Source organism: Polyodon spathula, chromosome 7 (assembly GCF_017654505.1).
Source record: "Polyodon spathula isolate WHYD16114869_AA chromosome 7, ASM1765450v1, whole genome shotgun sequence".
In the NCBI taxonomy this organism is placed as follows: Eukaryota; Metazoa; Chordata; class Actinopteri; order Acipenseriformes; family Polyodontidae; genus Polyodon; species Polyodon spathula.
This window is the reverse complement of record NC_054540.1, coordinates 1,355,810-1,374,078: the sequence shown is the minus strand read 5'-3', so window position 1 is coordinate 1,374,078 and position 18,269 is coordinate 1,355,810. Positions and strand designations below refer to the sequence as shown.

Here is an 18,269-nt window from a genome sequence, read left to right as displayed (position 1 = left end):
TAAAGCCTGACTGATTGATTGATTGATTACCTGCCAGCTGCTCTGCCCTGCTGCAGGCTGATAGCAGAGAGCAGCAGTCTTGCCTCCACAGCACTCTCTAGGCTGGCTGCAGGAAGCTGGGAAAGCACAGGGTCCTGATCTGTGTTCAGGCCATCCAGGAGAGAGAACAGAGTGCATGCAGCCTCCCCCAGCAGAAAACCCTGCAGGGAGACAGAGGCACACACACAGGGTTAAACCACAGCAGCTAGACCAGTGGAAACCACCAAAGGAACAGGGTAAATGGTATGAAAAGGGTGCTGGTCTTAATAATTGTTACCCAATTGATGTGACCGGTGCAGGCGGGCAAAGGAGAGTCTTAACCACTGTGCAAAACAGCCAGGCTTATCTGCATTCAAGATGTGGTTAAAGAGGTTTTAACTTCATCTCATCTCACTGAACAAGGTCATAATCTGTACCAGCAGTGCAGCACACTTAGCAGTATTCGTCTGTGTTAGCTTGTGCACCCTAGATTTCACTGCATCAGTGAGTGTGTGTGCCTTGAGTCTGGTCTGTGTCAGTGAGTGTGTGTGCCTTGAGTCTGGTCTGTGTCACACTGCCCATTACAGCAGCGTGGACAGGGCTTAACGTTGAATTAGCAGTATTCGTCTGAGTTAGCTTGTGCACCCTAGATTTCACTGCATCAGTGAGTGTGTGTGCCTTGAGTCTGGTCTGTGTCAGTGAGTGTGTGTGCCTTGAGTCTGGTCTGTGTCAGTGAGTGTGTGTGCCTTGAGTCTGGTCTGTGTCAGTGAGTGTGTGTGCCTTGAGTCTGGTCTGTGTCAGTGAGTGTGTGTGCCTTGAGTCTGGTCTGTGTCAGTGTGTGTACCTTGAGTCTGGTCTGTGTCAGTGAGTGTGTGTGCCTTGAGTCTGGTCTGTGTCAGCGAGTGTGTGTGCCTTGAGTCTGGTCTGTGTCAGCGAGTGTGTGTGCCTTGAGTCTGGTCTGTGTCCTACCTCACAGGAACCAGACCAGGGACCAGTCGCTCACAACACACGGAACCTAGGGACAGGCACATGCGCTCAACACAACAACGGAACTCAGGCCAGACACAGCGCACTCAAACACACGGAAATAGCCTAAAAAACCCCAGTCAACAACACCAATGGAACTCAGGACCAGCACAGTCGCACCACACCGGAGACACAGCAACTCACCCGGGAAACTTAGACCAGACACAGGTCGCTCACACACACGGAACTCAAGGGGGCCAGGACAAGCGCTCACCACACAAGGAACTCAAGGGACCAAGACAACAGTTCGCTCAACACAAACGGAACTCAGACCAAACGCAGGCACTCCCAGGACCTCCGACCAGGGACACAGTCACCACACCCCGGAACTAGGACCAGGACACCAGTCGCACTCACACCACACGGCACGCAGGACCACAAACAGGTTCACACAACGGACTAAGCCAGGGAAACAGTCGCTCCCCGTGTGCCTTGAGTCTGGTCTGTGTCAGTGAGTGTGTGTGCCTTGAGTCTGGTCTGTGTCAGCGAGTGTGTGTGCCTTGAGTCTGGTCTGTGTCAGTGAGTGTGTGTGCCTTGAGTCTGGTCTGTGTCAGCGAGTGTGTGTGCCTTGAGTCTGGTCTGTGTCAGTGAGTGTGTGTGCCTTGAGTCTGGTCTGTGTCAGTGAGTGTGTGTGCCTTGAGTCTGGTCTGTGTCAGTGAGTGTGAGTCTGGTCTGTGTCAGCGAGTGTGTGTGCCTTGAGTCTGGTCTGTGTCAGTGAGTGTGTGTGCCTTGAGTCTGGTCTGTGTCAGTGAGTGTGTGTGCCTTGAGTCTGGTCTGTGTCAGCGAGTGTGTGTGCCTTGAGTCTGGTCTGTGTCAGCGAGTGTGTGTGCCTTGAGTCTGGTCTGTGTCAGCGAGTGTGTGTGCCTTGAGTCTGGTCTGTGTCAGCAAGTGTGTGTGCCTTGAGTCTGGTCTGTGTCAGCGAGTGTGTGTGCCTTGAGTCTGGTCTGTGTCAGTGAGTGTGTGTGCCTTGAGTCTGTCTGGTCTGTGTCAGTCTGAGTGTGTGTGCCTTGAGTCTGGTCTGTGTCAGTGAGTGTGTGTGCCTGGTTTGTGTCAGTGAGTGTACCTTGAGTCTGGTCTGTGTCAGTGAGTGTGTGTGCCTTGAGTCTGGTTTGCGTCAGTGTGTGTGCCTTGAGTCTGGTGTGTCAGCCTTGAGTCTGGTCTGTGTCAGTGAGTGTGTGTGCCTTGAGTCTGGTCTGTGTCAGTGTGTGTGTGCCTTGAGTCTGGTCTGTGTCAGTGTGTGTGCCTTGAGTCTGGTCTGTGTCAGCGAGTGTGTGTGCCTTGAGTCTGGTCTGTGTCAGTGTGTGTGTGCCTTGAGTCTGGTCTGTGTCAGTGTGTGTGCCTTGAGTCTGGTTTGTGTCAGTGTGTGTGCCTTGAGTCTGGTCTGTGTCAGCGAGTGTGTGTGCCTTGAGTCTGGTCTGTGTCAGTGTGTGTGCCTTGAGTCTGGTCTGTGTCAGCGAGTGTGTGTGCCTTGAGTCTGGTCTGTGTCAGCAAGTGTGTGTGCCTTGAGTCTGGTCTGTGTCAGCGAGTGTGTGTGCCTTGAGTCTGGTCTGTGTCAGCGAGTGTGTGTGCCTTGAGTCTGGTCTGTGTCAGTGAGTGTGTGTGCCTTGAGTCTGGTCTGTGTCAGTGAGTGTGTGTGCTTTGAGTCTGGTTTGTGTCAGTGAGTGTACCTTGAGTCTGGTCTGTGTCAGCGAGTGTGTGTGCCTTGAGTCTGGTCTGTGTCAGCAAGTGTGTGTGCCTTGAGTCTGGTTTGTGTCAGTGTGTGTGCCTTGAGTCTGGTCTGTGTCAGCGAGTGTGTGTGCCTTGAGTCTGGTCTGTGTCAGCGAGTGTGCGTGCCTTGAGTCTGGTCTGTGTCAGCGAGTGTGTACCTTGAGTCTGGCCGCTGTGAGTCTGCTGTTCTGTGCTTCAAGCAGCAGGCAGGGAGGCTCTCTCTGCTTCAGGTCTACAGGAGCCTCTACTGACCCCTTTGGCTCCCACTCTGCAGCGAGAAGGGCAGACAGCACACTCCATCAACACCTCTACATTAAATTGCAAGATTCATTCATAGGCATAGTTTGCAAGATCAAGATCTTTAGGGAAACAAAGAGCTAGATATTCAAAGGTACTTACTCCAAATCGTTATCACTTTTTTTCAGAATGAAAAAACACTCAAAATAAAGTTAACAAACCAAAACTTAACAACTTCATTGAAGGGCTTGAAAGTAACTATATGGGTTGTAAGTAGCAAGCTTACTATTTTTTTTATTTTTTTATTGTTTTAGAATTGTAACTGGTATATTTAGCGTACCTTGTGTTTTGGGAAACTCGTTGATGGTGGTGCACAGCGAGCTGAGGAGCTGTGCTTTCACCAGGTTCAGACTCCTCACCAGCCTGGGGCTGAACAGCACAGGCAGCTCTGAACTCAGCTGCTTAGTCAGCAGCTCATCCAGGGTCTGCAACAACACTGACAGAGCGTCAAGCCCTGGGAACACCTGCTAACTTTTTCGGGCAACATTTTAAGCTAGTTGTTGGAGACATCTTTAAGCAAGTCTCTCAAAGCAAGATTGTTCAGATATTGAGAGCTGAGCAATCCATATGGTGAAAACTGTAAGTCAACTACAACAACAACAAAAACAACAAGTTTCACAAAACGTTCCCCCGAAAGCTACCCCGTGTTTCGTGAGGTTTCGTCAGGGAGAATCTATTTAAACTCGAAAACTGCCCCGTGTTTCGTGGGGTTTCGTCAGGGACAATCTATTCAAACTCAAAAGCTACCCCGTGTTTCATGGGGTTTAGTCAGGGAGAATCTATTCAAACTCGAATGATGCCCCATGTTTCATGGGGTTTCGTCAGGGAGAATCTATTCAAACTCAAATGCTGCCCTGTTTTTCATGGGGTTTCGTCAGGGAGAATCTATTCAAACCCGAAAGCTGCCCCGTGTTTCGTGGGGCCTCGTCAGGGAGAATCTATTCAAACCCGAAAGCTGCCCCGTGTTTCATGGGGTTTCTTCAGGGAGAATCTATTCAAACCCCCAAGAGCCGGACAGTGATCATGTTCTCTGCTGTTCTAAATCTACACAAAACCCTCGCTCTCATCACCACTCCAGGACATGAACAGCTCCAAATTGTGAAGTGCGCAGTGCTTAGTGCAAAATGCAGCCCAGACAGGACCTACCCCGGTTCAGAATCTATTTCTATAAAATACTATTCCTGATACTGTAGCAGGCTGCTAACTCTTCATCCTGGCAGTCTTAGAGAAAGTGAGCATATTATACTGTACCTGCACATTCCCAGGATCCAGCAAAGGTTTGCTTGTGTCAAACTTTTTTTTGACCTGTAACACAAAGGTGCATGCTTAGAACAGTTCCATTACACATGGAAGGACCATTAGCTAGAATCTCTCCTAAAACACGCAAAATGTGTCCATATGTCACTGTCATGTTGTGTCTGTATGTTACTGTCATGCTGTGTCTGTATGTTACTGTCATGTTGTATGTATGTTACTGTCATGTTGTTTCTGTATGTTACTGTCATGTTGTCTGTATGTTACTGTCATGCTGTGTCTGTATGTTACTGTCATGTTGTCTGTATGTTACTGTCATGTTGTTTCTGTATGTTACTGTCATGCTGTGTCTGTATGTTACTGTCATGCTGTGTCTGTATGTTACTGTCATGTTGTCTGTATGTTGTCTGTATGTTACTGTCATGCTGTGTCTGTATGTTACTGTCATGTTGTCTGTATGTTACTGTCATGCTGTGTCTGTATGTTACTGTCATGCTGTGTCTGTATGTTACTGTCATGCTGTGTCTGTATGTTACTGTCATGCTGTGTCTGTATGTTACTGTCATGCTGTGTCTGTATGTTACTGTCATGCTGTGTCTGTATGTTACTGTCATGCTGTGTCTGTATGTTACTGTCATGTTGTCTGTATGTTACTGTCATGTTGTATGTTACTGTCATGCTGTGTCTGTATGTTACTGTCATGCTGTGTCTGTATGTTACTGTCATGCTGTGTCTGTATGTTACTGTCATGCTGTGTCTGTATGTTACTGTCATGCTGTGTCTGTATGTTACTGTCATGCTGTGTCTGTATGTTACTGGTTGAAAATAAATTCTGCATGAAGAGATAAGAATTTATCCTTATTCTACAGATATGAGACGTCACTGTGGCCAGTCCTCCAGTACGGCTCCCTGGTTGTGTGGGAGGACACTGGCGGGGCTCACCATGCGTTTCTCGGGGAGGCAGGTGCCCCCGGTGAGCTTGGGGATCCTCTCCCCATGTAGCAGGCTGAGGAGCTCCCTCACTGCATCCCCATAGAGCCGCAACTCTGTCAGCACTGCCACCTGAGCCAAGCCAAACACACACAGAAATCAGCACCTGTCACCTGTGGCATTAGCAGCATTAGCACTGGCGCTGAAGATCTTGGCTGGTTTACTTGCTAATATTATTACTTTAACTCTGGATATGCCGATTTATCACATACTATATTAGACTGCTGCTTTCTGGTATCTAATCACTTCCTGTGTGACCACTGGAGTGAAGCTGAGCCTCGTTACAGGATGGGAATTCAAACCAGGATCCAGCAGCAAATGTAATCTCTATAACGTTGTCTCTGAAATATATGCATATTCCAGAATGAAACTGCTAACAGGTAAGAACACTCATTTAAAAAATCTGGTTAGGCCTCTTGTAAAGCATAGAATGTCCCATGGGGTTGCTATGAATTTTCCTTTCTTAAATACATTTTGAGAAACCCCCTCCTATTGAAGAACACTGGGTTTGAGATCAGGAATATATGCCAGAATTACACAGCAGAGGGCAGCTTTTGATCTGATGCCCAACAAACAGGCTTACCTTCAGTATTCGGCACTCAACGGTTCTTTGGGAATCTTGGCAGATTTTTGAGACAAAGTACTCGTAGAGAGTCAGTAAGGGCAGAACCTGAAATCACACCAGGGCAAGTGAGAGGGGAGGAAAACAAACTCCTAATCCTACCGGTAAGAATGTTAATCTCTTCCTAAAGTGAAAACAACTTTAAATGGCTCAGTTCAGTCACATGCTGTCAGTCCATTTAAAGGCTCATATTATTATATTATAGCTGCCTGAAATGCTATTTGACTTGTTCCCTGATCCTAGAGAAATCATATGCAAGACGTAAAACAATGAAATCATGTTAAAAATGCATTGTTAGGTATAATCTATATCAAGAGACGTTAGGGATTATAACACATGTGCACCAGGTTCTGTTCCTTGTTTAAGTAAAGTTAATAATTGGGCAAGTTCATTAAGGACTCAAACTTGTGCGTATTTTGTTTCTCATAAGTTATGTAACATTGGCAGTTTTACTGTCCTGTCACAGAACATGGCACAGACTAGCTGGTTATTAAAGACTGCGGGCTTCTCCCTGCACCCTGCTCCAGTGTTTGCTGGGATGGTGATGCTCACTGTCAGGCTGTGTCCTGTGTTGTGGAGCCGCTGCGTCAGGAAGGCCAGGCTGCCCACGGTGCTGCCGATCTCAGCTCGGTACCGGTCCGAGAACAGATCCACGCCCGGGATCAGCTCCAGCATGTCCCAGCCCTCACCCAGCCCATAGGAGGAGCAGTCCCGGTCCAGCCAGGGGTGGGGCAGAGAGGCCCTCAGAAGTGCCTGAGGAGAGGGGAGAGAAATCAGACACAAAACAACTGAGTCGCTTAGCTTATAGAAATGACCTCCCGTCGGGACCCTTTATATACCCTAGAATAGCCCTTATAAAAGTTTACTACAGTATTTTTGCAGTTTTACCATGCTTTTCCCATAGTTATGCTACGCTTTATTAATATGCCTTACCATACCCCTCTGTGCTTTATAGTGTTTACCTATGCTTTACCATGCTTTGCTATGCTATGGGAAATGTGTATCTCTGTTAATCTAATCTAGGTTTAAATCTATTAACATGAATACCTTGATTAAAATGCTGTGTGATTCTGTTACAGATTTATATTTAATACAGAGACCTGCGTCACCTGCATAGTGTTGGAGACTGTAGGTTTGGGAGCTCATGGTGCTCGAGACAGTCCTACCTTGAAGAGCAGGGCAGAGAGGATGCAGCACTCTGTCTGCTGGCTGATGTCTGATGTCAGGATGTACCTGGGAGCACACAGAGAGAAGCCGTGAGGAAGGGCAGCAGAAACAAACAAAAAAAGATTCAGAGGGCCTTACAAATATCCCACTATTTTAAATGTGCCGGTAATGGAGTTTCCTAATTGGTGGATTATGAGGTTTATAATATCTGTTCAAAGTTTCCTTGTTTTACTCAGATCATACACTGTACAAGTAATCTGTGTCTGTCTTTCTCTATGTGATATTCTTTAACTCTAAAAGAAATGTAATCATTTTAATGATGTTTTAGAAGTCTTCAAACATTGCAGACATTGAGAAAGGCTTCTAGTTGACACGTGCCGTATGTCACTGAGTTTACTCATTTCTGTTTAGTATTCGCACTATTGAGTGTTCGATAGTTAGGATGACATATATATTAGGCTTGGGACTCACTGTGCGATTTTAGCTGTCAGCACTGCCCCTTGCAGACAGCCCCAGATCCCCGCCCGCCGCAGGAAGCTTTCACTGTGATCGGAGCCGTCCGCACTCTCCTTCCACGAGGTCAGAACCCCGGGCTGGGTCAGAGCCGAGTCCAGAGCTTGGCTCCAGCAGGTATAGGCAGCCCTGCAGAAGCAACAGATCAACGGAGAAGCTTCAAATATCAGCTTGAACACTTCAATATAAAACATATTGCACGGAGGGGGGCTGCGTCAGAAAAGATTACACACATATGGGAATTACACAGTGCTTTCGAAGTACCAGTGAATTACAACGGAGAAACCCAGGCAGACTAACTGGCAAACCACACAGCACAGTATAGGCTGATACAGCACAGCTCACCCGCTCACTGTTACCTTTTGTTTCCATTATAGAAGTGCAAGTTTCCCAGCTCATGCAGAGCCTGAGCTCTCAGAGAATCCTGCTTGCTGGCCTGCAGCAGTTCTGCATTGAGAAAACAAGCATGTTAAAATAAATACCAAATGAAAGCTATCAGTATCAACAAGAAGAACTCAGCTTGCAGATCGCCATGCTCTCCTACAGCATGTATATGCAGTAACCCTATATAAGCAATGGCCATGCATAGCTTTATAAAACCAACAGGTTCTCAAGATAAAGCCTTCAATACAGTATCACAGAAAAGCAAGTCTCAATACAGTTCAAAACTTGTGAACAAAAAGCATCCCTGCTAACATAATCTACCAGATTGAAGTAATCATTGTTATGTCCAGGGGGTAAAAACAATGTGGCAGTGAAAAAGGTTCATTTATACAGGACACCACCCTGTAATGGAACTGTACTGGGAGCGTCAAATACAGCTTATCTGAGTATGTATAATTAATATGGTCAGAGGTTAAAAGTGGAACTGAAACAGTTAATGTGCACTGGTCGTGCCCTGTAATGGAACTTTATTGAGAGAATCATAGAATACAGCTTTGTACCAACTATAAAGACCGCATGTCAAAGCATGTGGACTGTATGGCTGATATGAGGTTAAGGCAATGTGCCAGTGATACAACGACAGAGATACAGTGTGTGCATACCGATGGTCTTGCAATAGGAGGCAATGACCGCAGAGAGCTGCGAACGAGGGAGAGGCTTGCTCTGCGTGGAGGACAGGCTGCTGAACTCCTCAGTGAAGAGGTCTGGAGGGCAGGGAGGAGGGGGCTGTGCTGCCCCTACACTGAACTCCACCTTCCCTGAACACATCCTGCCGCTGTCCTTCGTGTTCAGCACATCTGCGTCTGGAAACGAGACCACAACACAGATCACAGAGAAGTTTTACAAACGTTTACCATAGTAAAAGCACCAACAAAGGGTGATAAAGCACAGTGAAAGCATGGTAAAGCACACTGCCTCTCACCCTGCTGCGTGTGAGCCAGGAAGAGCACCAGCAGCCTGCGGCTGTGCTGGAGCGCTCGACTGGTGTAGTGCATCTTCTCCAGGGACTCTCGGAAGCAGCTCAGTGTGTCTGTCACATCCAGGGGCACCGAAACCAGGGCCTTCGCTCTCCTGCCATCTGCACCAAGACATAGAGCTTGACTCCTTTTGATATTTATTATTTGAAATGTTTGCAATATTTATAATTAATGCGAATATTCCAACAAACACTACTTGCATTCAGTGAGGAGCTCCCTCTAAATGAAATGCTGCAATGCAATTTGAGTTTTGACCCCAACAGACTGAACCCTCGTGCTCGGAATGAGTCGTTCTATTGTAATATACCCCTCACCTGAGTACGCGTTTTCCCCCTTTGGATCAATGTGGCTGCCTGGTCCGATCTCCTCCTTCGAGAGGGTTCCAATCAATAGCTGTTTGCCAACAAAGTTCCGGCTGGTTATCTGAAATAAGGAGCGTGCACTCTGCCTTCAAACCCAGTCCTGCTGCAGCCAGACTGCCAGACATTTTAAACATTCTAGATTTGGCTTACTGTCATGCATTCTAATCCCCCAATAAGAATTTTATCAAGGCCATCGACAGGGGGTATGAGGTTAAACAGGTAGTGACGATGCTCTAATAAAAACATTGCCGTGTTTATGGTTCAGTATATGGACAATGATCACATTAGTTATCAAACCACATTTGTAATAGGGTTTGACAATCAGAATGTTTTATTAAAACAACCCCCAGCAACCTTTGGTGCTCCTTTCCAATTGCTGTGTCTTCTATGCATCATATGAATATACTGCCGTGAATATACTGCTGTGATTCCTAGCAACCAGAGCTCTATTCCAATCGCTGTGTCTCCTATGCATCACGTGAATATACTGCCGTGAATATACTGCTGTGATTCCTAGCAACCCGAGCTCCTTTTCAATCGCTGTGTCTTCTATGCATCATATGAATATACTGCCGTGAATATACTGCTGTGATTCCTAGCAACCCGAGCTCCTTTTCAATCGCTGTGTCTTCTATGCATCATATGAATATACTGCCGTGAATATACTGCTGTGATTCCTAGCAACCAGAGCTCTATTCCAATCACTGTGTCTCCTATGCATCACATGAATATACTGCCGTGAATACACTGCTGTGATTCCTAGCAACCAGAGCTCTATTCCAATCACTGTGTCTCCTATGCATCACATGAATATACTGCCGTGAATACACTGCTGTGATTCCTAGCAACCAAGGAATCAAATGCACTCTCCTAATGAAGTGTGGTTCACATTTGAGACAAGCTAAGAGTGTAGAATTCAACGTAGGACTCTGGCAAATAAATTTATTAGCTTTAAATTTATCCCTCCACCCAGAACAACTTACTCCTTCCCCGGAGTCACCAGCAGCTCTCAGTAGGTGTGGCTGAGGCGCCTGAGGGCCCCCAAACTGTTCGATCCTCTTCAGCAGCTTCCTCTGAGCGTGGACTAGCAGAGGGGTCACCTGCAGGGTGTACCTCTCACTGAAACAACAAGACCACCACAGGGCACTAAGCAAACAGCATGGACCCTCCACAGCAACACCATGTGCACATTGGCAGAATAGGAATATCCTGCACTGAATGCATGCTCACTGCATATTTGTTTCCCAGATCTCATTTTGAACCCTTGTATTCATTCAAATCCAACAACAGAAATGACTGCTTGTGGCAGAGCAAAGCTCTGCCATTTAGAAATTGGCAGGGATGGGGTTAATTTCCCCTACCTGCCTGGGTTTATTATGTTCAGGTGGCTGGGGTTGATTAGTTGATTAAATGATTAACTTAATTAATGATGAATCAGTGCCCAGCCACCTGACATAAAAGGAGTCCTCTGATTCTCATTTGGGAGGAGAGAGCTGAGGAAGCAGGTTGGTGTTTGTGGTTGTTTGTATTTTTGAAATTTTGAAATTTTGCTAAATCCAGTGAAGGCATTGCCCAGCCTGGAAACCTTTATTTTTGTGAGTTTTGCTTTATTTGTGTTTGAATAGCTGTTATTTTGCCCTTGTGCACCTTTATTTTAGTTTATTTATAATAAAATTAGTATTTTTTTGAACTGCAGTCTGTCTCTGGGCCTCTATCCAATCGCCAGCCTGCCACACTGCTCCAGTGTATGCTGTGTTTAAACATACTTTCTTTTCCATAAATGATTCTAGCTGTATAACAGAATACTCTGTGAATATTAACGGAGTGCTGTGGGTATTTCACTTGTGAGGATCACGGCCCTTATTTACCCATCATCGTTTCTGGGGTAAGTACAGCACTCCTTGAAGGTTCACGATGCATACAGTAAATATACAAATACTTACCAGCCTACCAGTCTTTGCAGTCTATGTAATGACACCACAACTACACTGTTTAGGTAGAAATTGTAAGTCTGATACATTTCTACCCTGAAATAAAGATCTTGTTTCCATACACAAGCAGCAATGTGAAGATGGTCAAAGGGCATGTACTCACTGCGTGATGGCATTGAAGTGGATGGCGAGGTATGCCAGGCTCTCCCACCTCTTCTGCCGGTGCAGTAACTCCAGAGTGTACAGCACCAAAGCCCGCACCCATTTTAGATCCACCATCGTCACGTCATCCAGAGAGGAGTCCCACTGCAGCCCGGAGCCCCCCTCCTCCCAGGATGCGTCCCCCACACAGCTGGAGATGCTGAAGACCCCCGGGGCCTGGAGGAGCTGGAGACACAGACAGCACGAGAGGCGCACTGGTTAGAGGGGCTTGGAGTCTGCAGCTCACTTACACTGTACTGCTGCACATGCTGTTCAGCAACATTGCTTGGTAACATATTTCAGGCAGATCTAGCTTTGATCTAAGGAAAGGAGTTCTTCAAATTCAGCTGTGTACCAGGCTGTGTACCCTGACTGTGTACCGGGCTGCTTACCGGGCTGTGTTCCCTGGCTGTGTTCCCTGGCTGTGTTCCCTGGCTGTGTAGCAGGCTGTGTTCCCTGACTGTGTACCCTGACTGTGTAGGGGGCTGTGTTCCTTGACTGCGTACACTGACTGTGTACTGGGCTGCTCACCAGGCCGTGTACCGGGCTCTGTACCGGTGCATACCTGCAGCGCGCTGTGGGAGTCCTGCAGCTGGATCAGCATGTCGAGCAGGCAGTCAGAAGCCAGGAAGAGGACTGGAGTGAGGGTGGAGCTGAGCTGATCATGGGTCAGTGAGGGCTGGTCCACGGAGCCCCCTGCTCTGTCCAGGAGTGCTGAAGCCAGCCGGGCTCGGTCCCACAGCGAGCGGCACACCCCCTGCAGACACTCCCAGTGTCCTCCGCGATGTGCCAGCACCTGGGATACACACACACTATTCAATTTATAGAAATGATGGCAGATCTAAATTATGACAGTATTTAAATCATTAAAATAAGGAGATATTGAGAAAAGCAAAGCATCACAGTGTATATAGAAGTTTCATAAGTGGAACTTTGTCTTTAAAAGGTTTGGTTCTTATTTATTATGTAAACATTAGCAGTGTTTAGATCTGCCACTGTTTAAATCAATTGAGCTACACAGTGCTGTTGATTCGAGGCACTTTCACACTGACCTCCAGCACCACTGATTAGAGCGCTAGTTATCTAATGAGTTGATTGTATACCAGTGGACCTCAAAGCAATGTGCTTGTGACAACAGCTAATATAATCTGTAATACTGCAATACCCATGAATTAAGTTTACCACAGTATTTTTGCAATGTTATCATGCTTTCCCATGGTACCATATTGTACCATTTTTTTATATGCTTTAACATACTTCAGTTTTCTTTACAATGCTTTCAGTGTGCTCTGTTACACATTGCTATGTTTTTACTATGGGAAACTTTTATAAGGGTAAAGTCATTACAGCCTACTGCTCTGTGCTCTGAATCCACTTGTTAATGTGTATTTGAATGTAATTTTATTTGAAGAAGTCAGATGTGATGTTACCACAGCTCTGCGGAAGTGTAGCATTGCCTTGTCCAGCTGTTCCACTGCCAACACATTCATCCTCACTGACTTGCTGGAGGAACTTCTATATGTGGACCCAATATCGTTGGTCAGCTGTGTCCTCGGAGTGTCCACCTCTCCCTCGCTGTCACTCTCAATCAATTCAGCACCAGACATGGTCCCTGTAAAAGACCAGCACAGCTCAGGGGCCGTGGTCCCTGTCCGCTCACCTGCACGACCCTCTCGCTGAACCGCTGAATAATTCTACTGATCCTTTTGAATCGGAGTGCCACAAATTCTGTCTGTGAGATGAGATGAGGTTAAAAGCTCTAAAAGCACAAATGCAGATGATCCTGTCTCTTTTGCACAGTGGGTGAGACGTTCACTTCTGGTCTGGGGGTCACAGGCTCACACCTAGCCTCCGCCCTGTTACTATTCCTTCTGCATCATAGCAATAGCTCACTTAGCAATAGACTGTATTCTGTAAGTGATGTTTTATTCAGGAGCTCATCTTGTGCACAGACTCCCCTCTGTTCCTCAGCCATGTTAAAACGCTGTGCTCTGTACCTTTCCTGGCTGGCAGCTTGCTGGGTGGTTTGGGTGCTGTTTTGAGCTGATCTGGGCGCCAGCTTCTCTGAGCCAAGCTTCGGTGTTCCACTACTGTCCCAGCGTTGTCGAGGGAGAAAAGCGCAGGGTCTAGCTGGCTGTAACTGCAGAGCAGAGGGAGACAAAGCCATTGAGTTATTAGCTTAAGGTGTGGTGCACCCGCAACTGTAACTACAGTAAATTCACTCCTTTCTTGCAGTGAGCTCCAGATACAGACTGCATAATCACTTTACTACCATCTGAGTGAGGAGAGTATGTGGCACCTCTCACAGCTCCAAGCAGAGTGAGGAGATCATGTGGCACCTCTCACAGCTCCACTCAAGCAGAGTGAGGAGAGTATGTGGCACCTCTCACAGCTCCACTCAAGCAAAGTGAGGAGAGTATGTGGCACCTCTCACAGCTCCACTCAAGCAGAGTGAGGAGAGTATGTGGCACCTCTCACAGCTCCACTCAAGCAGAGTGAGGAGAGTATGTGGTACCTCTCACTGCCGAGGCGCCGGCACTGCTCCAGGCACTTCCCGAAGATGGCAAAGTTTCCGAGGGCGATGACGACGTTGAGCTGGCAGCGCCAGGGACACTCATCTGCGCACACCTGGCGAAGCTGCCTGCGCTGCAGGAACCCGAGCACCATGGGGGACAGCAGAGCCACCAGGGGCTCCATGGCTTTCCAGTCCCGGCTGAAAAACACCGGACAGCTGCCGTCAACAACCACCCACACGCCCTTAGAAAATCACTGTCCCATAGTAAAATCAGAGTGTAATGTAGCACATTGAGAGAATGGTAAAGTATAGGTAAGCATTGTAAAGCATTGCATATATAAAAACATGGATATCTAGGGTAAATTATGTTAAATGCATAGTACAGTCATGGGAAAACTGCAAAAATAGCACTGTAACAGGGTGCTGGGCACTTTATTACAACCACCAGCCCCATTTGAAAAGGATTACACAATCTTTCAAGGAAGAAGGCTGAATTTTTTTTTTTCTCTCCACACCACAAAAATCACTTAACATGCCATTGGTATTTAGAGAACATATTTGTCAGGGGTCCTTTCAACACAATTGTAACACAGCCCAGCCAACCCGAACATGCTAAAGTGTACAAACTGAGCAGACTGAAGCAGCTGCTAGGAATCAGGACAGGCACACCTCGAAATCTCTTGACTCCTCTGTGGACCTGTCTGTTTCCGGTTTATGCTTCCCTTCTTCTTCTCAGTCCTGGGAGTGGTTTGGGATTGCGGCTTTCCTTTCTGCTGTATGGGGGGGGGGTGGGGTGGAAGCTACATTCAGTTGGGTTGGACAATGTGTTTGCAAAACTATCACTGATTCAGCTCTAATCAAGGAAGGGAAGTGAATAAAAGCACTTCCATTTATTTCAAATAAGAGCTTGAGATCTGGGCCCAGTATTCAGTAGATCAGGGTCCTTAAACTGCCCCTTTAATGACATCATTTACAATATCACCCTTAACTCACTCCTCTCACCCATAACAAATAAAACAACAAAGATGCAACATTCTCTCGACCCTTCTTGAAAAGCTACTGCATCTATGTTGCATTTTGTCTGATATTTTGCTGCTGTTTCCTATTCTGGAATGCTCTGTAAAGCATCGTAATGACCATACAGCTTTCACACAACTGCTTAAGAGACTTCTTCAATGTCTTTTTCACCAAGTTGCTCAAATCAAGACTGTTTTGTTGCTTTAATCAGCATGGGCTCACTTGCTGGAAAAGGTACCCTACAAGTTGCTGCTTGAACATTTGCATGAAAGTTTCTTCATCTTTTATGTGCATTAGAATGCAGTTAGCAGCAGGGGAATGTGCATCTGCTGTATTAGCACCGTCAGAACACACTGTACACCTGTCCTGTGGAGCCAGTGCATCTTTACAGTGCAGGAAGGGTAAGAGAGGCAGACAATCCCAATAATACGCTTGGCTGGAAGGAAGCTGTTGATATTGCAAGGCCATGGAGACCCACCTTGTACTCAGCCACAGCCGCTGTGTACCTCTTGACCTCCTCTCCAGCATGCCCCCCCGGGGGTTCAGTCCCGGCGCCCTTCTTACTGACTCTCAGAGCTGCGTCCCTCCTGTGGAGAAGGAGGGAGGGAGGGAGGGAGTAATGGACTCAGACAGAGCCAGCAGGGTATCCACACACTCAGGGCAGCCTCTCATGGACACTTCCACGGCGGGGCTGCTTCCCTTGAGTGGGCTCGAAGGATGAGTTAGGCAGTGAAGCTGTCATTTTACTTGCATCATAGGAGAGGCATTTGAAGTTTGCCTTATGTTAAGGTATAGCACTCAACTATCTAGTCATTTAATGCTTTATACATGCAATAAAATAGTAATTTCTCTTAATGGGGCAATCAAGACTTTTACAATGTATCGTTTGGGGTTGGGGAGCACATTAAATTACTCAAGGATATAAGAATGTGAACCACAACTCATTTCAACATTGAAAATATGGAGAAAGACTTCTAGTCAGATTGCTTCTCATTAAAATGTGTCTTTCAGTCTCTTTTAGTGTTACTGCATATACCAGGGCAACAGCACAACAAAGTACAGTCAAGCACAAGCAATCATGGTTAAAAGAATCACAGATACATGTGGCAAAACATCGTAAAACTACAGCCTCGCCCTGGTAAGGCTTGGAAACACACTACCTGTTAAAAGCACTGGAAACTACAAAATCACCACGCAAACACTACCGTTAACTTTTAGAAGGAGTCTGTAACGCAGTACCTGTTGAGCCAGCTGTAAACCTCCTGCCCCCAGGTCAGAGCTAATTCCACCTGGTCCTCCTGCACAGCTCTCTGCATCACCTGCACCACGAACTCCAGGAACCGGCCGCGTCGCTTGAACTTCAGCACTGAAATCAAATCAGAAATCATGAAAAACACCAGGTTTCAGAACAAATCAGAAATCATGAAAAACACCAGGTTTCAGAACAAATCAGAAATCATGAAAAACACCAGGTTTTAGAACAAATCAGAAATCATGAAAAACACCAGGTTTCAGAACAAATCAGAAATCATGAAAAACACCAGGTTTCTGAACATTCCAGTACTGCAGAACCTACAGTGCGCGCGTACGATAGACAGCCAACTGACAAGCATTCTCAACTCCCGTCTAAAAGCACAGCAAAGTGGAATAAAGCACAGTGAAAGCACAGGTAAGCACTATAAAGAATAGTGAGGTATGGTAAAGCTTATTAACAAACATGGCAACCAGGGTAAACAATGGCAAATGCATAGTATAATCATGGGAAACGCCTGGTAATACCACAAAAATAGTATGCAAAAATACCATGGTAAACTTTGACATGGGCTTGAGTAATGGAATGAGCTGTTTGATATGGGCATGAGTAATGGAATGAGCTGTTTGATATGGGCATGAGTAATGGAATGAGCTGTTTGATGTGGGCATGAGTAATGGAATGAGCTGTTTGATGTGGGCATGAGTAATGGAATGAGGTGTTTGATGTGGGCATGAGTAATGTAATGAGGTGTTTGATGTGGGCATGAGTAATGTAATGAGGTGTTTGATGTGGGCATGAGTAATGGAATGAGGTGTTTGATGTGGGCATGAGTAATGTAATGAGGTGTTTGATGTGGGCATGAGTAATGGAATGAGCTGTTTGATGTGGGCATGAGTAATGTGAATGAGAGTGTTTGATATGGGCATGGGCATGAGTAATGGAATGAGCTGTTTGATGTGGGCATGAGTAATGGAATGAGCTGTTTGATGTGGGCATGAGTAATGGAATGAGCTGTTTGATATGGGCATGAGTAATGGAATGAGCTGTTTGATATGGGCATGAGTAATAGAATGAGGTGTTTGATATGGGCATGAGTAATGGAATGAGCTGTTTGATGGGCATGAGTAATGGAATGAGCTGTTTGATATGGGCATGAGTAATGGAATGAGCTGTTTGATGTGGGCATGAGTAATGGAATGAGCTGTTTGATGTGGGCATGAGTAATGGAATGAGCTGTTTGATATGGGCATGAGTAATGGAATGAGGTGTTTGATATGGGCATGAGTAATGGAATGAGCTGTTTGATGTGGGCATGAGTAATGGAATGAGGTGTTTGATGTGGGCATGAGTAATGTAATGAGGTGTTTGATGTGGGCATGAGTAATGTAATGAGGTGTTTGATGTGGGCATGAGTAATGGAATGAGGTGTTTGATATGGGCATGAGTAATGGAATGAGGTGTTTGATATGGGCATGAGTAATGGAATGAGGTGTTTGATATGGGCATGAGTAATGGAATGAGCTGTTTGATATGGGCATGAGTAATAGAATGAGGTGTTTGATATGGGCATGAGTAATGGAATGAGGTGTTTGATATGGGCATGAGTAATGGAATGAGGTGTTTGATATGGGCATGAGTAATGGAATGAGCTGTTTGATGTGGGCATGAGTAATGGAATGAGCTGTTTGATGTGGGCATGAGTAATGTAATGAGGTGTTTGATGTGGGCATGAGTAATGAATGAGCTGTTTGATGTGGGCATGAGTAATGTAATGAGGTGTTTGATATGGGCATGAGTAATGGAATGAGCTGTTTGATGTGGGCATGAGTAATGTAATGAGGTGTTTGATGTGGGCATGAGTAATGGAATGAGGTGTTTGATATGGGCATGAGTAATGGAATGAGCTGTTTGATGTGGGCATGAGTAATGGAGGTGTTTGATGATGAGTAATGTGAGGTGTTTGATGTGGGCAT

General features: G+C 46.2%; 1 protein-coding gene across 3 annotated transcripts in view; it reads right to left on the bottom strand.

Moving 5' to 3' along the window:
• LOC121317966 (cilia- and flagella-associated protein 54-like) overlaps window positions 1-18,269 on the bottom strand; it is a 73,744-nt gene that overhangs the window by 24,319 nt on the left and 31,156 nt on the right. For 2 of the 3 annotated variants that reach the window (XM_041254073.1, XM_041254074.1), the window contains exons 31-52: window positions 16,281-16,407; window positions 15,520-15,628; window positions 14,694-14,797; window positions 14,025-14,222; window positions 13,507-13,649; window positions 12,940-13,121; window positions 12,075-12,305; window positions 11,472-11,695; window positions 10,361-10,496; window positions 9,330-9,438; window positions 8,961-9,116; window positions 8,641-8,841; window positions 7,954-8,041; window positions 7,553-7,723; window positions 7,081-7,147; window positions 6,467-6,667; window positions 5,876-5,962; window positions 5,245-5,364; window positions 4,300-4,353; window positions 3,329-3,473; window positions 2,910-3,019; window positions 31-200 (exon numbers count right to left, since the gene is read on the bottom strand). In XM_041254073.1, coding sequence (XP_041110007.1) covers window positions 31-200; window positions 2,910-3,019; window positions 3,329-3,473; window positions 4,300-4,353; window positions 5,245-5,364; window positions 5,876-5,962; window positions 6,467-6,667; window positions 7,081-7,147; window positions 7,553-7,723; window positions 7,954-8,041; window positions 8,641-8,841; window positions 8,961-9,116; window positions 9,330-9,438; window positions 10,361-10,496; window positions 11,472-11,695; window positions 12,075-12,305; window positions 12,940-13,121; window positions 13,507-13,649; window positions 14,025-14,222; window positions 14,694-14,797; window positions 15,520-15,628; window positions 16,281-16,407 — 3,133 coding nt within the window. The remainder of the gene's footprint in view (window positions 1-30; window positions 201-2,909; window positions 3,020-3,328; window positions 3,474-4,299; window positions 4,354-5,244; window positions 5,365-5,875; window positions 5,963-6,466; window positions 6,668-7,080; window positions 7,148-7,552; window positions 7,724-7,953; window positions 8,042-8,640; window positions 8,842-8,960; window positions 9,117-9,329; window positions 9,439-10,360; window positions 10,497-11,471; window positions 11,696-12,074; window positions 12,306-12,939; window positions 13,122-13,506; window positions 13,650-14,024; window positions 14,223-14,693; window positions 14,798-15,519; window positions 15,629-16,280; window positions 16,408-18,269) is intronic. The other variant, XM_041254075.1, reaches the window with a different exon arrangement.